The sequence below is a fragment of the Antrostomus carolinensis genome, unplaced genomic scaffold, assembly GCF_000700745.2.
Source record: "Antrostomus carolinensis isolate BGI_N321 unplaced genomic scaffold, ASM70074v2 scaffold9306, whole genome shotgun sequence".
NCBI lineage: Eukaryota > Metazoa > Chordata > Aves > Caprimulgiformes > Caprimulgidae > Antrostomus > Antrostomus carolinensis.
The window spans coordinates 24,088-42,784 of NW_010322544.1; the positions used below are offsets into that span (position 1 = coordinate 24,088).

Sequence of the window (18,697 nt, forward strand, 5' to 3'; positions counted from 1 at the left end):
TGTGGTATTTTTTGATGTCTGTGTAATTCCTTCTCTTTATCTTTGTTGTAGTTGTTTACAGTCATGTTTTGATTTGCATATTGCAAATTGAAGGAAATTATTTTAATATGTCAAACTCTTAGACAATGTGCACATTTTCTAAAATGTTAAGTCCTTGATAAAAACAAGTTTTACAAATTGAAGAATTCCATTTTAAGATGCAAAATATAATTTGTTTAATGCTGCAGCAGTTATACAGATACAAAATTGTTCTTAGAGGTGTCTGCCCCCGAGAATTCTCCTACTAATACTTTCTTTGCAATCATGAAATTTAGAGCAATCTTAGACTCTTTCTTAGTGTCTTTTACTAATCAAATGCAGAAGTTGATAAATGTTCAAATCCTCACTTCACTTTGAGTCTACTTAATGCTAATTAAAAAGAATTGTGAGAAATAGAGGATTAGTTCTTGTGCCAGATTGGGGATTATTTGTCTTAAAAAGAAATAGCTTGGAAAGGTTCACTGTTCAATAAATACGTGACATACTGAAGTACCTTAGTCCATATGATACTGATTACAGCATAAGTGGGTTTTTTTAGATGGCATATATCTTTCCATTTAGAATGCTGGATTTACAGAATCTGCCAATAACCATTCCAGCATTTGGTTTAAACTCTGGAAAATTGATAGGGGGAATTCCATGTCTAGGTTCTGCATGGTCAGACACTGCAGATCTTGTTGCAGCATTGCTACAACAATTTAAGGTGGAAGGATTTAAGGTGGAAGGAGAAAGGAGATTGAATTCACTTTTCCATCAGGATTGTTCTTAAAAAAATTACTGTTGTGATGTGAAAAGCTGAAATGTAATTCTTGAAAGTTAGTTTTCTAACTTTGTTAATAGAATTATTACCACTATTTTAGTATGCTTCATGGATTTCAAAATAATCTCAAATCTTGTAGTTAAGGTTTTCTCATGACTGTTCTTAGGAGACTTGAAATTAATCATTGAACAGATTTGTACTCAGTGTTCTGTAGTTTTTTAGTATCTTGGAATAGGTCCTTTAAAAATTATCTTATATTTTGAAATGTGAGATTTTACTAAACAAAGTAAAACATAATAAAACATATGAATTGGCCTGGTTGTCTTTTATCAGCTGATGCTAAGGCAGGTAATAAATCAGATGTGTGAAATAAATGCTAAGTAAATTGGCGGGAGTCTGCCTTTCCTTATAAAATAACTATATTTTGTCTGGTAAATTGGTTTTTACAGTTGGCAGTGGTTCTGTGCAATAAAACATTTTCTTTAATTTGATGCAAATGAAGAAAATTTGATGCTGTCTGTAAATTGTCGTTAGTTGTGCCACTTCCCTCAGGATGCTCAGTAAGCATACTGAGTGTGAGCCCCAGCTCACCGAGAGGGAAGCTGATACACACAAGGAGCTAGGTAGGGGGCTCAGGGACAATTTAAATCAGAGTAATAATTAAAAGTTTACAGCACACAAAATGGCCCATGTCCTGATTTTAGTTCAGACCTTTTCAGGTATGTTTTTCTTATAGCATTGATTACTGGAGTCCTATTGAATTCCAGTTTTTATTTTAAAAAACCCACCTAACTCACAGTCTTCATGAGTCAAAGAAAAGCTAGAAGGTCAGATGGGAGAGTAGTCTGTGAATACAGGTAAAAGCAATAGTAGTTTGTTTTAATATCTTTATTTTTTAGTCTGTCTTATCACTGGTAGGAATCACATTATCACTGCTAGGAATCGATTTTATACTGAGCACCTATCTGTATGTCTCTTGGCAATGCATTCAGAATATGTGTGTTACAATTTTATTCATGCGATTAAAAAATGTTAGTAATTATTTTAAAACCCTCCCTACATCCTCATTGTCTGCTTCCAGCAGTTTTAAAGAGACTTTCAAAAATTCTATGCTACTACACATTTTGTTCATCCTTTGAATGTCAGCACTGTTTTGAGTGTCTGAGCCTCTTTTTTATGAACTAAGAGTTCTCTGTAAATAAACTGACTTATCCTAGCATTTTTGAAGGTTTATTTGTGGGTGCAGAAAGTGCAGATTTCAAGCCCAGATGCTGCTTTATTTTTAGTGATAAGGAAGGTGGATAAAAAAGGAAGTTTTAAATTCAACCTTTATCAAATAGAAACCGAGAAGTGTAATTTTGAAGAAATATTGTGGAACCTGGTGCAGTTTAGAAGCAAGTAAATCTTTTCAAATGTATATGTAACTCATTTTACTGCTAAGTGCTGCCATTAGAACGTGTTAATTATGTTGAATCCTTTTATGCTTATCATTTGATTGCATTAGATAATGTGCTTATTGTAGGTAAACATCAATTTATATTTGGGACTAGAAATAGTTGTAGCTGTATAAATTCATGTCTTGAGGTTACAGTGATTTACGTTATTTGGGGGTTATTTGGGAGTGCTGTGGTTAAAAAATAAAGCAACCATGGACAAAATGTATTTCCAGACTTTTGGAGGACTTACTTGCATGTGATTGAAGGAGTTGCATTAGTAAACAAAAAAGGAGGATGTCTTATGCAGACTGTTCCTGTTTGCTATTGCAAATTAAGTTGTCAGGTGCATTGCTTGATTTTTTTTATATCAAACAGATTATTTCAGTTCTCAAGCAGTTGAGTTTTGATCAGTTCAGTCTCTTGATTTTTTTTCTTTAAATTTTGAAAATAACAGCTGAATTTGTAATTTTTTTTAAACCTATGTTTTAAAGTAGATAGTCTGTCACCTGCAAAAAAACTTCTTTGTCAGCTGTAATTGCATGATACGCTCTTTTGACTGTGCACACTGTTATCCCTGTTTGCCCTTTTTTCATGTTTCGGGCTCAGGGGGCAGGTCACTGGGCTGTGTATAATATTAGCCTTGGGTAGTGAATTTCACACTGGCTTGGGGTTCCCACCATGACAAGGGTAGTGACCTGTGTTACAAAATGCTGTGAGACCTCTTCATAAGATGTGATAGAAAGTAGTGGTTTTGGTTTTTTGTTTTGTGTTGGTTTGTGGTTTGTTTTTGTTTGTTTGTTTAATAGTAGTAGCAGTATGATAAGCATGGGGGATTATTTTTATATTTAAAATAATAAGTTTAATTACACTGTTGTCTTTATTTTAAAAACTCAAAAATAAAATAAACAGCATGTATCGTTGTTATAGTGATAAATGTGGTCAGCAGTTAAAATTCCCACAGTAATTTATGGCTTTTTGCCAAATACCTCCCAGTAAAAGTCGAATGATGAATCGTAACTTCACAGGTTGCAGTTTGACAAAGAGGCAGTGGAAAGCAAAATGACTGTGGGTAAACCCAGCGCGCTGCCTGTGTCCTAATTTGTCTCTTGATCATTCAGATGAATTTTTTCTCTGCCTGTGCCTTGTGTTTAAGCAGAAGAGTGAAATATTTTTTCCTCACTTGAGGCATTTTCACTGAATTTTCATCGATTTTGTGTTTGTGTGGGAGGTGAAGGGGATGAACTCAAAGGAGAGAATAAACCTACAGTTAGTGTTAAAAGCCCTTCTAGCTGTGCTGTTTTGGTGGCTTGAACTAGTTTACTGAAATGCTGCACTCTCCTCTTCTTCCGGAACAGTTATGCTTAAAATACTGTAAAAATACAAGAACTCTTCCATAGTATATGTGACTGTGATCTTAAGAAGGTACATAACGAAGAAACTAATTTCAGAACTACCTTAAATTCAACAATTAAAATCATTTAAGATTTTGTTGAAGAGTTGTCCATTCCTGTGCTGTCAAGGCTTGTGTAAGGTGATACCCAACTGTATAATCTCTTTATAAGATGTGAAATAGGATGAGAGCTATGAGCAGAATAAGAAGCGAGACTTTGTTACTGAAAAGTAGAGAGGGTTTGGTTTTTTTTTTCATTAATATTATCTCATGTAGAAATTACATATAAGTGTGTGTGTGTGTGTACGTGCAGAAACACCATGCACACCAGACTGCCTGTCTTCTTGTGTCTGACTTCAGCAGTTGTGATCACCCAGGAGAACAGGGTTTGGAGGCAAGGCAGGGGGCTGATGGCATTTCTTCTTTGAAGCATGTTATGCTGGAATTTGGTTTTACTTTCATTCAGTCAGATTCCTGATCTGATGACTTTCAGGCTGGCTGAGGTGTAGTGCTGTTTGCTCCAACCTCTGTCAGACTGCTGGGAAGATGTCTGTTGTTTTGAATTACACCTCAAGTGTATCTTGATTCACAACTCCTAGAGGTCTGAAAACTGCTTTTGGAGAACTGGAACCAACATACTTCAGAAACTGGAATATTGGATTGCAGCGCAGAATAATAAACTATTAAAATTTTGTGTATGTTTCTCCTAGTGGTTTGTAACAACTTTTATGGAGTTCAAAATTTAAATACATTATAATCTTATAACTTGTTTTTATATTGTTTATGTTGAAATATATTTTCCACCTGCATATTGAAGTACTGCTCAGTTTTGCCATTGAAATGACTATTGTATTCCCTTTACATTAAAGAGCCTACTTTGTGCTCCAAGCATGATGAGAAATTTATGAAATAGGTGTGTATTCAACACTAATTAAAGGTAGTGCATTCAGCACTCCAATAAAATCTTAAAAAATGGCTGAAAGCCATATTTATACAGTGGCAACCAAGATGCATCTGTGGGATTCTCTAAGGCTCAGTCACCATCTCTCCCCTGTAGTTGTGGATCTTGTGAATGACAAGGTGGGGGTCTTTGGAATGGCTGAAGATTAGCATCCCCTGCTGTTTTGTAATTATCAGAATCTGGACAGTCATTTATTTGAATGGAATAATGCATACAGTTTGTGCCTCCAAAGAAAAGCATACATAATGTGATTGTAAGAAGAGGTTTTCAATCTCTCAGTGGGATGTCATAGGGTATGTTTATAAACTTCAACCTAGCAGTTGCTCTGCAGTGGAATTCCACTGGTATTGAGATAATAATTTGCACAGTCAAATTGCTTTCTTTACAAAAACCCAGGGAATTATGAGACCCTAATCCTTTATTAATGTCAACCCATAGGCAGCAAGAAAGCGTAAGATTGCCATTCGAAAAGCCCAGGGAAAAAATCTTGAGGCCATCCGAGAGCTGAATGAGTATCTGGAACAGTGAGTGTCTTACAAGAATACAGATTGTGTTTTGCTATTCTGATAAATCTTTTTAATTAAAATGGAATTTGCATTTGATTTACGCTTTTGCTTCCATGCTGGTCATTTACAGAATCCCTTACACATTCTTTCTTTTTTTCTTTTTTACCTCTCTTGTCTTGTCTGTACAGATTTGTTGGAGACCAAGAAGCTTGGCATGAACTTGCAGAACTTTACATCAATGAACATGAGTAAGTTGTTTGCTAAGTCCACATAAAAACTGTTAAATTGAAACCTACTTTGTGTAAGTCAAAGACCTCAGTGATTTTTTTTTTTTTTTGAAGGACTAGTGTAAGAAAATATGTTGTCTCATTTCTAGTCTAACAAGCATCAACAGGAAATAATTACCAACCTTATTTAACTACTAAATGCTTTAAGAAGGCATTTGGTTTTAAAACAGAAATAGGTTACTCAATTACCTGTATGTTTCAGTCATTTTTTTTATGTCCAGTGTTTTAAAATAAGTGGTTTGGGTGTAGCAGGGAACAGCACTTATTTCCCATAATTTTTAATTCAGGTGATGTTTTTATTAGTCATAGATTTTAAATTTTTTACTTCTAAAATCAATCAATCACAGCAATGATACTCTGATTTTCTTTTAGCCTGCCTCTGCAAGAACTTTTAGTAACCTTTAAAAACAAAACAAAACAAAATGTGGATCCAGAGTCAGAGGCATCTGGTCGCCTGGGTACAAAACCCAATGCGATCAAGAATGCTGAATGTTGTAGTAACTTGCTTATTGGATATTTAATGTTTTTGTTAGCTTTTTTTTATTGCTGTAGTGACAGCAGGAAATCCCAGTGTGAAAGGATTAGCTCAAAGCCTTAGTGCAAGTTTTCTAATATCACAGCATTAATTCTAACCTCCACCCAAAGGCGTATCTTTTTTCCCCCCCCCTTCTTTAGTTCTTCAGCCCAGCCTGAATTATATCACATTGTTTCATTCTTTCTTTTCTAGAGGGTAGTAAAAAAATCAAAATTCTCAAGGAAGAAATAGCCATTCTCACTGTGATGAAAAAATTGTTCCCCCATCACCTCTCCTTCCACCTTGTTCTCAAAGAAAATGATTATTAAACTCTTTCAAATACTGACATAAGGAATAATCTAGAATTTTCATCTCCTAATTTCCATTTGTTTTGGGAAATTCATCAACTCCTTTTCCAAGAAAATAGCTTCTTTTAATGGTTAGAAAGATATTTAAACTTGTCAAATCTGTCAGTACAAAAGTGAATGATAGAGTGGTGCAAACATATGTATTCCATTACTGGTTTTGGTGGGGTTTGTTTGGGTTTTTTGGGGTTTTTTTGCTATAATCTTTAGTACAAAATTGTGTAATAAAACCTGAGAAAGAAATTGCTTTTGCTTGTATTTGTCTTGGTCTGTCATTCCAATAAAATATAGTATGTAGAACTTTCTCCAGTTCATTGAAAAAATTTACTTTCTCACTGAACTTTTATGAGCATCATTATTATTATTATTTTGATGATTAAATGGGGAAAAATTGGATTCTTGGCTAAAAAGCAACTAAAAGTTAATTTAAAAAAAACCCAACCAGCTTATTTGTTTTATCAGTATCACAAATTTAGTCTCACTTGTGAAATAACAATGCTGCTACCGTTGTTCATAAACACACTTAGATGTACAATGTTTATATAGTCCTCAGTTCTACCCTGTGTTCCGCTATGAGGCTTCTGCTTTTGGAGAATGGGATGACTATCCTTTTATCTCCAAATTAATATTTGAAATACATACACAACTGTCATAATGTGCACAGGAGAAAACAACAATATATTCATTTTAAGAAACAAGGTTTTATAGATTATATGGTTTAATACTGTCTCATGATTACTAAATTGCTTTTACTCTGATATTAACTATCTGCCTACGCTGTCATTGTAAACATTTTGGAATCCTATAATGTAAACTGTGTGCAACAGTGTTGTCATGTATCTGTGGAAGATGTAAATTTTGCAGGAAACTCTTAGTTGAAAGATTATGAAGATAAGATTTTTATGATTAAATAAACCTACATTTTGAGCTTGACTTTTTAATTCTTTCTGAAAGCTTTCATTTAAAGAACAAGTACTAGCCTTTTCTTTTGCAGTGATAAATTGTTGCCCATTTGGACTGGGATGATGCTATTTTCATATATAGATTTAAACCGTTTGATTTTTAGAACTGTTAGTATGTTTTTTTGGTCTCACTTCTGTGGTTGACTGTGAGCAGTCTGACTATGTAAGTGCTCTGGTCTATAACTTGGTTTGTGAATCCTCAAGTAGCTGAATTTTCTTGTAGAAAAAAACTAATTATTTTGTAGTCTGAGTTCAGTGTCTTATAGCACCTAATGCCTGTTTCTACTCATCACTCTTATTGATCAGAAATAGCACTTATTAATAAGAAATGAGTAATTAAATGCTTTCCATGAGCTGTTCCATATATACCTAGACTATTAAATTTTGTATATTTTTCACTGTCTGTGATGTAAAAATGGTAACTTGAGGTTTCAAACATCATTTAAAAATAAAACATTTTTCTTAATTGTGAATCACGTGAAGTTATAGGGGAAAAGTAAGACTTCTTTTATTGAGCTATACAGAAACTGAAGCAAAGAACTATATACTCTGTTTCATTTTGTCACTGTTTTTTATATTCTTCAGCTATGCAAAGGCGGCCTTCTGCTTAGAGGAGCTTATGATGACTAATCCACACAACCACTTATACTGTCAGCAATATGCTGAAGTAAGTATTTTCAGAAAAATCAATTGTGTTTGAATACATATTCTGTTTTTATGTTACTGAAGAGGTGACAATGGAATAAAAATAGTTTATTTAATTTTTTCCTAGGAGATTTAAGACAGTACACAGAGAATGTTAACATCTTGTAGAACTTAACACGTTAAGAAAACTGTTTTCTTACTCAGTGTGACTAAGCTAAATATAAGAGTAAGGGCAGGAATTATTGAAGATAAAAATTCATTTTTAATGAGCTATTCTTGTTGAAGTGTTTATGCACTTTTCAGATTAAGTGCATAAGAAGTTAACCTTTTCCACAACAATGCTGCCTAGGAGTTTATCATATATTGCCTGTTATTGTGGAACCATATCTTGGAATCCATGTAGGAAATTTTGCCTGAAAGAGCACTGGGGGCAGATGGGGCCTTTAGAAGTTTTAGCTCAAAGTTTTTAGCCATTTGCACTCTTTCTTCAGATGTTTATTATTTTTTTCCTAAATTACACTGTTAACTGCTTAGAATGGATTTAATTTGCTTTGTTAATGTCGATAAAATTGGAATAACATTAAAACTTTAAATAGCTTTCTGGTAGAAAGACTGTGAAGCATGTCTTCTAGTATTTATCCCTCTTTTTGTTGCTCTAATAACAGGTAAAATGAATAGAAAAACAGTGGAGTAATCTTCTAAACTGTGCACTGTTTTGCAGTTGAATAGGTAATGAAAGGTATTGTGTTGTTTTGTTTACTGGTGTATGCTGTGCTGGAGGAATATAGAGTTAGTATGGATTTACAGCAGTCAGAATTTAACTTTAGATTTAAATTTTGTGTTACTTTTCATAAACCTTTGTCCCAAGGTTTAAGTATGTGTAGGTGCAAAATAATACTTTTTTGTTCTTGTAGCAGTAAATTAATTAAATTAATACTGGCTTTTTTTTCTCCTATAGTTATATATTTTAAAATTTGTATATTGAAAAGAGCTCAAATTTCTCCCAAGCCCTGTTTGGCCTTTGGTAGGACTCACCTGATTTGAAAAATCATGTGAAACAAACCTGAAGTGAAGTTTCATAACATCTTTGTTTCAAGAGTGAATACTTGAGGTATGGATGACATATGCAGGTTTCAGGAGCCTATAATTTTTACAGGTTAAATACACTCAAGGGGGGCTCGAAAACCTTGAGCTATCAAGAAAGTATTTTGCACAAGCACTGAAGCTTAACAACAGAAATATGAGAGCTTTGTTTGGACTTTATATGGTAAGCATGATCATATATTTTCCATCTTATAATTTTGACTGTGTTTTTGTGCATGTATGTTATCCTTTAGTTTGCTGATTTTCTTTTTCTTTTGGTTTAACTAATTGCTCTGATTATTAACACTGTTTTAAAATATTGAGTGTGGACAATTTTATGCTAGCAGATACTCATTACTTGACGTGCTCTTCACTTTTAAGTCTTAAGTCCCATGTTTTCCAAAGAATTACAATCATAGGCATGTGAAAGTAACTTCTTGAAAAAGGATTTAAAGTCATAGTCCTCTCTACATGATGGTGAACTGCTGAAGAAGAGTACCAGCACAGTGTGATGGCTGCTTTTCCCCCCTCCCTTTCTTTTTTTTTTTTTTTTTTTTTTTTTTTTTTAAACCAGCCTGGGTCTTTATTTTTTTCCTCACTCCAATTTCTAAATACAACTTTCTACTTTCTGTATGAAAATGAGTTTTTAGCTTGCACGGCTTTGTTGTCTTGAGTGTAGCCATGACTGCAGTAACTACAGGTAGCATGTACTGACACCAGTTCTGCAGGTTCTCTGAAGATACTGAAGCCTCCATTGAAGATCTTCCTTTATATCTTAGATCTTTTAAAAGATCTTTTTAGGGACAAACCAGAAAGGCTCCCCATATTTATTTATTTATTTGTTTGTTTATTGAAATTATAAGCCACACTTTTGTCTCTTGCGAGGGGGGCGGCCTACAGAGATGCATCAGGGAGATAACTTTGCAGTTTCCTGTAAATACCAGGCAATTAGGCATCACCTTTAATACTCAGAGACCTGGACCTAATCTTCTTAGCCCATCTGCAAAGATTCTTAGGTTGGTGATTGTATGTTGAAAAAGGAGAAAAGACTGGTTCTTGCTGTTCCTTAGATCATTTAGCTTTTCAGGAGTAAGTTTTGTAGCAAATCCGTTTATTGACCTGAACTGATTTTTAAGGTGTGTATACATATAGACTTCTGCATTGATTCTAGAACAAGCCTGGGAGTTTATTATGGCCAATTGTGGCTTGTATAGAGTCTTAGCTGCTTTTAAAGTGTGTTTCCTCATGTCACAGGGAAAAATGTCATGTTTTCAATAGCAGTTTGGACACACAAGTGATGTATTTTATATAATCTCTGGTAACAAATTGAATGGAGAAAACTAATTCATAACTCTCACTTTAGGAAAAGCAAATTGGATTAACTGATCATGTCCAAGTTTGGTTTCTGATTTGGTACACAACTGAACTGGAGTCTTGTTTAGCTTTAATTAGAACAAATAATTGTTTTAAAAGTTTAGCTAATTCTTAATTGGATGCTGTTTACCAGTAACTGTTTTTATTTTTTTCTCTTTTTCTGCTATCACTGTGCGTGTGGCTCTGAATGCAAAGGTGCTGAATGCTCTCAGTTTTTTTCATATACACATATTCTGTAGTTACACTGATTTTATTTTTGTATTCCTAGTCTGCCAGCCATATTGCTTCCAATCCAAAAGCAAGTGCAAAAATGAAAAAAGATAATATGAAATATGCCAGCTGGGCAGCTAACCAAATAAACAGAGCATACCAGGTTAGTGCATCATTATTTTATGACACTCTTAACACATTCTGTAGTTCTTTTCTGCACTTGATTATCAACTGCTGTTCAAGAGGTTAGATCCAACGTGCAAATCAGCATAATGTGCTTGGAATTTGTTGTGTTCTACTTCTGTTTCATTTCTTAAGCCTTAATTAATACAAGGTTAATATTTTACGATTATTAATTACTATTATTTACTTACGAGGTTTAAAGATTTTTTTTTTCCTACTAACTTTAATTGGATGCACACTAGTGTAATCTTGACCTCCAAGACTCGGTTTTACAGCTAAGTATTTTAATAAAACTTGGTATGTCTTAATTCTTAGAGTGACTTGGTCATCTACTTCTGTTTTACTAGAAAAAAAATGAAAATTCTAGAATTTTATTTTCCTTAATTTTATTCTGACTTTCAAAATAATATTTAATGGTGTTCCTAATAATTACCCTAGTAGTTATGACTGAAGTTGGTTTTGCATAGTTTTATAGAAAAATGCCTGTAGAATTGTGAAAATGTAGACTTTGTAGGTCACAATCGAAGCTTACTGAAGTCATTAGGAGTCTTTTCAACTATTTGAAAAGTTATGCATAAACATATATATACACTTTTGTATTGTAGCCTCTACATTTTCCTGTAGCTATGAATTAAAACAGATTTTAGCTCATAGGTTCTGCTGTTCGTGTTTCCCAAACATAGTGTGTAGTTCTCCCCAGAACTTATTTCTGAGCAAAAATGTTGGCATTAAATGCAAAGACTTTATATACATGTAATGCTCCTTTCTGTAGTATTTCAGTATCAGAACTCAATATTTGATTTTTCTTTTGCTATAACTGTTTCACAGTCAAAACTACCAAATGGCCCTTTGACCAGCTCTATCTATTATGGAATTAAATTAGTATTTTTTTTAATGGCCAAAGCAGTTTTCTTCATACACTGTATATGAATTAATTGCCAAGAGTGCAGCTTCTGAGTGCAACTGTGGTTTTGATGTATTATAACTTTGAAGTATTTTCCATTTCCCCTGATTGGCCCTGTAGCTTCTTACTGTACTTTACAGTCAAGAATATTGTTTCCCTGAGGATTAAATTAAGCATTTTACACTTGTATGCTTAAAGTTTGTCTCTATTTTGCTATTTAAATAACTCCTTGCTTTTCATTAATAAACCATTTACCCACTCATGACAGTAAGGTGTGTATTAATTACTTTGTTTCATCTCCCATAAATAAGCAGGATTTCTTTTGATTTCAGTATGTCTTACATTCCTGTAAGTACAATATTGATAGAAAACCCAAGTATTGCAGGATTTTAAGAAAAACAAAAAAAAACCTTGAAAAACTCCCTTGAAGAACAGAATACAGAGTGGATTCAGCATTGATAGAAAAAAACTCGTGTTATGAATGTGTGAATTTTGAGTGAAAACTATTATTCCATGTTTTACCTGTTAATAAAATGAACTGCTTACGTTAGAGGGGTTTTGAAAACATGTGAATATGATGACTGAAATTTCCAGTTCGAAGCACCAGTAGTGACCTGTTACCACTTCTGAGAAACAGCCCCTTTCAGGATGGAAATGTAAAACCATTGTTGGCTGTGGAATGGTGGCATACCAAGATTAAGACCTAGAAATAGGCATCTCCTCGTGCTAAATAAAAAGTTTAATTATGACAGTTTGTAGTTACCTGACTCACAGACAGATAAGCTTGCCTTTTTTCCCCCTTTTTTTTTTTTCCCTACATACAGCTTTCTGTTACCATCATAATATCTCTAACAAAATATGACTTGTATTGGGAGTAGTGGTAGTGTTGAGGGTGTTTCTGGGTGTGTGTGGTTTGTTGTTTGGTGGGGGTTTTTTGGTTTTGTTTGTTTTCTTTTAACTGGAAAGTGCAGTTCTGATGTTTCTGTGAAGCTCTTTTGGACCCTATGTTAAGCATTTTTGGTTGATGCTAACCAGAACAGATCACGTTAACACACATATATTTAAAACACATGTCATACTTCCATCTTTGACTTCATACTTTCATGTTATGTTTTATACTTCAGCTGCTTGTTTTAGCTGTTGGGGACATAGTGATGAACACCGTATCTGACTGGAATCATAGAGAGAATGTAGCTGTACATAAAATATAAGTGCTCAAGCTAGGACTTGGTGAGCAAATGGTGTGAACACTCCCTTCTCCTTCACAGCAGTATCACAAGAAGCTTTAGTGACTACAGCTGGACAGGACTGCCCCAGCCCAACCCTACGGAGCCGCAGAAGGGTTTGGCCACTCCAGTGTGTATGTCAGAGGCTTACAACATCTAACTGCTACAGCAGGTGGTGGTTAGTGATGTAGTATATGGCTGTTTCCTCTGTGAGTCAGTATTGATTTGTTGCTCCCTTAGCGTGTTGAGCGGTTGGAAATTGTCATGTTTTGGACCCACGGGTGAATGTTGGTCAGTTGTGCCAGTGGAAGCCCTTACAGCATTCCTCCATTAGTGGAGGGTTATCTAGCCAGGTTTTAAGCTAGATACTGTAAATCCTCCCCACTTTCCTTGCATTATCCAAAGCGCTTTGTAAAGTGTAATAAGAACCTTAAGAGCTCGTTGAGTTTGGCATGGCTTGTTTTATTAGTTGGGCCTTCTTGTTCTGTTAAATGCAGTTTTTGCTGTGGTCATGTTCTGGAGAATACGATGCATTTAGAGTCCTGACTTGGGTGCCGAGACAAGTTGTATGAATTTTTGACTTTAATATATGAAGTTATTAATTCAAAAAGTTACTTTTGAGCAGTTGTTTTACAGTGATATCTTCCCCATTTTCAGTCTGGATTTGACCTTGAATTGCTAGCAGTTTGCTCAGTAATTTTGGAAAACTGCCTTTATTTTTTTTCAAATTCAGCACTGGCTAGGGTTGCATTTTTTAATTTTATATGCAATTTACTTTAAATATTTTTACTGGTCCCCTCCTTTGGATTTAGTCTCTCATCCAGGCAGTTTGATTTGGCACTTGATTTTTGCTTTTCCTGTGCATTCCTGTATGAAATCAGATGAATGCTTTAGTTTATTGTCATTTAAAGAAAACAATCTTTGGCTGTAAAAAGAAGACCTTACTTTCACTAATGTTGGTTAGACTGTACAGCATCAGTCTTTTTCTTTACAGGAAGATACAGTGATAAAGAATAGTTTAATTAAATAATTATCTGAAGTGTTGATGTTCGATGTTCCATCTGGTTAATGTGCTTATTTTTATGTTAAATATGTAGCCCTCTGTGCTGATTAGTACTTCTCATCTGTGCCTAATCTAGGAGCAATGTAAAACTTTCAAAGGAAGACAGAAAGATTTTGTAGCTAGTGCTGCTTCATGGAGCCGAAATTCCTGGCAGCTAACACAGGCTCTGAAAAAGTTGTTCATTATTCTCTATGCCATTTAAATGTAATTGACTGGGTGAAAAAAACAAACAAACAAACAAACCAAAAAACCCAACTTATTATTTCAGATGTTAGAGAAATACTCATTATTCAAAGAATTATTATAAGTTGTTTATCGTTGGGAAACTGGATTTTTCTCTCTGTGGAGACCCTGTAAAGAGCATGTATCTGTTTTGAATGAGGACATGAGTCACAGTTACTTTAACATCGAAACAAAATATGGCTACCTAGTGCTCTTCAATTAGCTAATTGGTTTAGCATGTTGTCTGGTAGAAGCATTTCAGCAGAGGCACACAAGTTTGATTAATGCTCACAAAAATCTTTAATGTGATCCTACTCATAGTAATTTTCCAGATACATGCTTCTTGGGTACATTGCTAAATTCTCCTGTGTTAGCCATCCACGTGTTATTTATGGTTGGAGAGGTGATTTTGTTACAAACCATTTGGGAAACAGAAAATTAGATCATGATTTTAAGAAACGGATTCCGGCTCAATCAGTCGAATTGCTGTGTGATGGCAGAATAGACAAAATAATTGTTCGTCAGGGCAAATTTGAAGTGATTACATTTCCAAGTATACTTCTGTTTGTTATGACGCAGAGTTTGGTTTTATTTGTTCAGCCTAAAGTACACGTCAGTATCCTGAAGGCAACCGGTCTTGAAATTAGCAAGTAACATTTTTTAAACTAATGTCTTATGTCAGTTTTGTTTTCAGTGTCCCTGAAGAGAAGTAAAATAAGTAAAATTCTTCTTATTTTGAAGCTTTCCTCTGTGTGCTTGCTTTGTGTCTTGCCAAGCGTGCTTTTTGACCACAATATATTCAGGCTCCTGTGCTTTTCGTTGAAATCTCTGAATGCTTTGGGTTGAAACAATTTTTCAGGCAAGGATTTTGAGTTCTGTTTTTTCATTTGCTTGTTTTTATGAAAGGATTTGGACTTCCCCAAGTATCTGCTTGGGACTATTCTTGTTTAGTGTGAACAAAAAGAGGATATTGTATTAAGTCAGATCCAAGCAAAAGTTACTTCTCTCAACTGGGAGAGTGTTAAGAAATCTTTGATTTTCTTGTTGACTGTTGCACTATGGAAACTGCACAACCTGTGGAATATGTTTATACATAACTACTAGAGTCAAAACGTGGGACATCAGTTCATCATCTGGAAATACAAGACATGAAAATATGGGGTTTTCAGTATGTTTCTTTAACTATAAAGTGTTGTCACAATAACATTTCATTCTCCTATTTAATTTGAAATAGCATTTCATTTACTGTGCCAAAACTATTTTTTTTAGAGAACTCGGTACTGATTGGGAATCCCAATGTTAGATTGCAGCTTGGGGGTCAAAAGCAGGTTAACAGGTCCTGCAGCTTGTTGCTGGTGTGATATTACCTGGGTTTGATGACTTAATCTTTCTTAACAGGTCATGAAGAGTTTGCTAAATTAAGTTAATTACAAGAGAGAAGGGACACATTATAAATCTAACTAACTATAAAAGCTAACTATGCAAGACACCAGTGGTATTTGAAATAAAAAACATTAAATTTAAAATTTATTGAGTGTTTAGATGTTAACATTAGGTAGAGAATAGTCTATTTTACTAGCAGCAAGTTACAGTTACTGCTTCTATAATTTCTTTACCACCCCTCCCAACCCCAAATGCAAAACTTTTTAATGCAGGTGTATTAAAAATAGTTGAGAGTTTCATTTGACTGAAGACCAACCTAGTCAATAAATCCGCTGATCTTAGATAGGGCCGATGAGTGATGGGAATCATCAGTACAGTTAGAAAAACCCTTCTGAGGTCAGCATGGGGTGATCAGCATTTACTACCCTTCTACCCCTTCCTTTCCTGAAGTTGGCTGCATGTGTCTTAGGGAATCTAAAGCCATAAGTAGTATTTATTAAGCTCTGTCTTTCTTTGTTATGAAGACAAACTTTATTTCAAATGGTCTCTGAAATTGCTGTTGTAATAGTAGGTTACAATCAAATACAGGGTCATTACTCACAGTTACTTTGAACCATAAAATATAATTATATTATAACTGTATTAGTTTATAGTAGATTTTCTCTGTCTCACTATAACAAAAATAGAAAATATATTAGCTTAAATAACAGGTTCAAGTCTTGCTACTATTTAAATTAGTAATATAACCTAATTTGGATCACATACAAAAATTCAAGTCTGAAATAAAAATTATGTTAAATGTTACAGAACAAAAAAACCATCAGGAAGATCTCTATTGAGATTAATGTTAAATTTCAAAGTGGAATACTTATTAGTGCTAAATATTCAAATTCAGAGCAAATGAGTGAAATTAAGGAGTTCTCTTGTATTTTTCATTATTTATTAGAGGAGGGGTGATATAGCTTTTATATTCTAGTAAAAGTGCTGAATTGTAGTGATACAATAAAGAGGCTGTGCTTTTAGGTTTGTAGTAATTAGTAAATTTTTGATATTCAGTGTTTAGAGCTGTTATTTGTACAGGATCTATGCACAGAATTTTTGATGTATGACAAATAATAATGCTTTTTTGTTGTTGTTTAGTTTGCAGGTCGCAGTAAGAAGGAAACTAAATACTCTTTGAAGGCAGTGGAAGACATGTTAGAGACGCTGCAAATCACTCAATCTTAGGTTGGCGTAGAGATCCCATATTAAATTTTCAAATTCCATGTTCAACCTGTAATGATCTATTGGTTATGTTACTCTAGTGCTGTTGAAAGTAAATTTTGTATTGATTAATGTGCTATCTAAAATAATGTTTTGTGAAAAGTAAGATGCCTATTTATTGCTGCTGTGAGAGATGTGATGAATACCCACTGAAACTAGTAACTTATCCACAAACACAACATAAAGAAATGACATCTGCTGCACATCACTCTCTTTAGATTTTTGTATCTGCAGTACCTGCTTTTAAGCCATAATTTGTAGAAATAAACTTGTTAAATGATTAAAAAAAGAGACTGATTTATTTGACTTGCAAATGGAAATTATGAATTTATATATGTAGATGAATAACATATGTTAGAAATTTTAATCTTATTTGCATATTTAAGAGTAAAAGCACGCTACAGATATACACTTTCTGGTAAATATTTACAATACAGCAAGGAGTGATTAGGAATAAACCGTATTAGAGAAAGAAGTTGATGTTAATGGTTTTATTAATGGGTTGATATCTGGTACTGTAGAAATGGAGAAAACTTATTTGTGTACTTTGCTTCAGAGGGACTCTTGTACTGGCTTAAGGCCAAAGGCATTCTTCTCTGTGGCTTTGTGGGCAAATGCTGCCATGTCCACGTGACTGGCCAGTCAGTATATGCATAGGCACTTTTTTTATTCCCCGAGTGTCCTTTGTTGTACATATGTTCCACATCATGAATTTCAAAACCATCTGAATGCTGGACTGTGTGCTGGTCTGTACTGATTCTGTACCTACAGTATGGGTACCCCTTCGCTGTGGTGTCAGCATTAGCATCTCCACAGTAACCCAGTATTGCGGCACTGGAGGAATGAGATAACTTGTTCGAGTGCCTTGTTCTCACTGCAGGATAGAAGTCTTTTTACATCATTAGCGTTGAAGCATCTAGTCCACTGTAAACCTGTGTTGTATTTGTCTTTAGGTGCTTGTTTATTTACTCAGATAATTAGTAAAACACCCTAAATCATTAATTTTGCAGTTCTGATCGTTCTGGGTGTTGTTCAGATGGGTACTGTGGCAATTCAGTTGCACAGTTATCATTTCATTTATTACAGCTTCAGTAGGATTGCACGATAGCAGCAACATACCCTTGACAAATTATAAACATGTTGTGGTGTCGTTTTCCTGACTGTTACCACGATCCAAGCTGATTTGAGTTTCAGATTTTATACTGTCTCCTCTGTATAGATGGGTAGGTTAAAAGCTGTGTATTAAAATGTCCTTTTTATGACCCTGAACTTGAGGTAATAAAACAAAGCTGAGCTTCTGCTTAAAACCAAAGCAGCAACAAAAACTTCCCCTGTGAGTTCAAAGCTTGAAAAAGTGTGTAACTGAACTGGTTGTTGCATGCAACTGTTCCTCGAAGAAACAGGTAGGATGGCATTCCCATGGTCCATGAAGTAGGTTGGAGTATGATAGTGTGACAGGCTGGATGCTGTGCCATGAGAAATAATTGTATGTGGAATCTTAAATTTACTTAATTCAGTACTGTTGAAATATAAAACTGCAAATGGTGCATAGTATTATATTAAATCACCCAAATCTAACTTGGGGAAATAGTGCAGATCCTTTTGTAATAGGAATTCACAGACTGGCCTCAGAACAGTATTTGCGGATAGATTATGTGTGTTTCAGGTGGAAAATCAAGAAAATCTCATAAGTGAACCTATGTCTTTCTGTTCAGATTTATAGTCTTTTACTGTATGAGTGTGCCATCTAGAGTTTTAAACCCTCAGTCTTTTTTTTATTTTACCTACATCTCAAATAACTTGGTTGCATTCTAAAATTAAAAATAGTGGGAAGCTGTACTGTGGACTAAAATGTCTCAGCAGTGCGTAACATTTTACCTCCAAAGTATTAAAAACCAGCAGTGCAGTATTCTTGTGCAGC

General features: G+C 34.4%; 1 protein-coding gene across 1 annotated transcript in view; it reads left to right on the forward strand.

The window, feature by feature from the left end:
- Window positions 1-17,065, forward strand: part of EMC2 (ER membrane protein complex subunit 2) — a 34,866-nt gene extending 17,801 nt beyond the window's left edge. The window contains exons 5-10 of the mRNA XM_010170270.1: window positions 5,025-5,110; window positions 5,281-5,340; window positions 7,806-7,887; window positions 9,022-9,132; window positions 10,591-10,695; window positions 16,654-17,065. Coding sequence (XP_010168572.1) covers window positions 5,025-5,110; window positions 5,281-5,340; window positions 7,806-7,887; window positions 9,022-9,132; window positions 10,591-10,695; window positions 16,654-16,740 — 531 coding nt within the window. The 3' untranslated portion in view covers window positions 16,741-17,065. The remainder of the gene's footprint in view (window positions 1-5,024; window positions 5,111-5,280; window positions 5,341-7,805; window positions 7,888-9,021; window positions 9,133-10,590; window positions 10,696-16,653) is intronic.
- The last annotated feature ends 1,632 nt before the right edge of the window (window positions 17,066-18,697 follow it).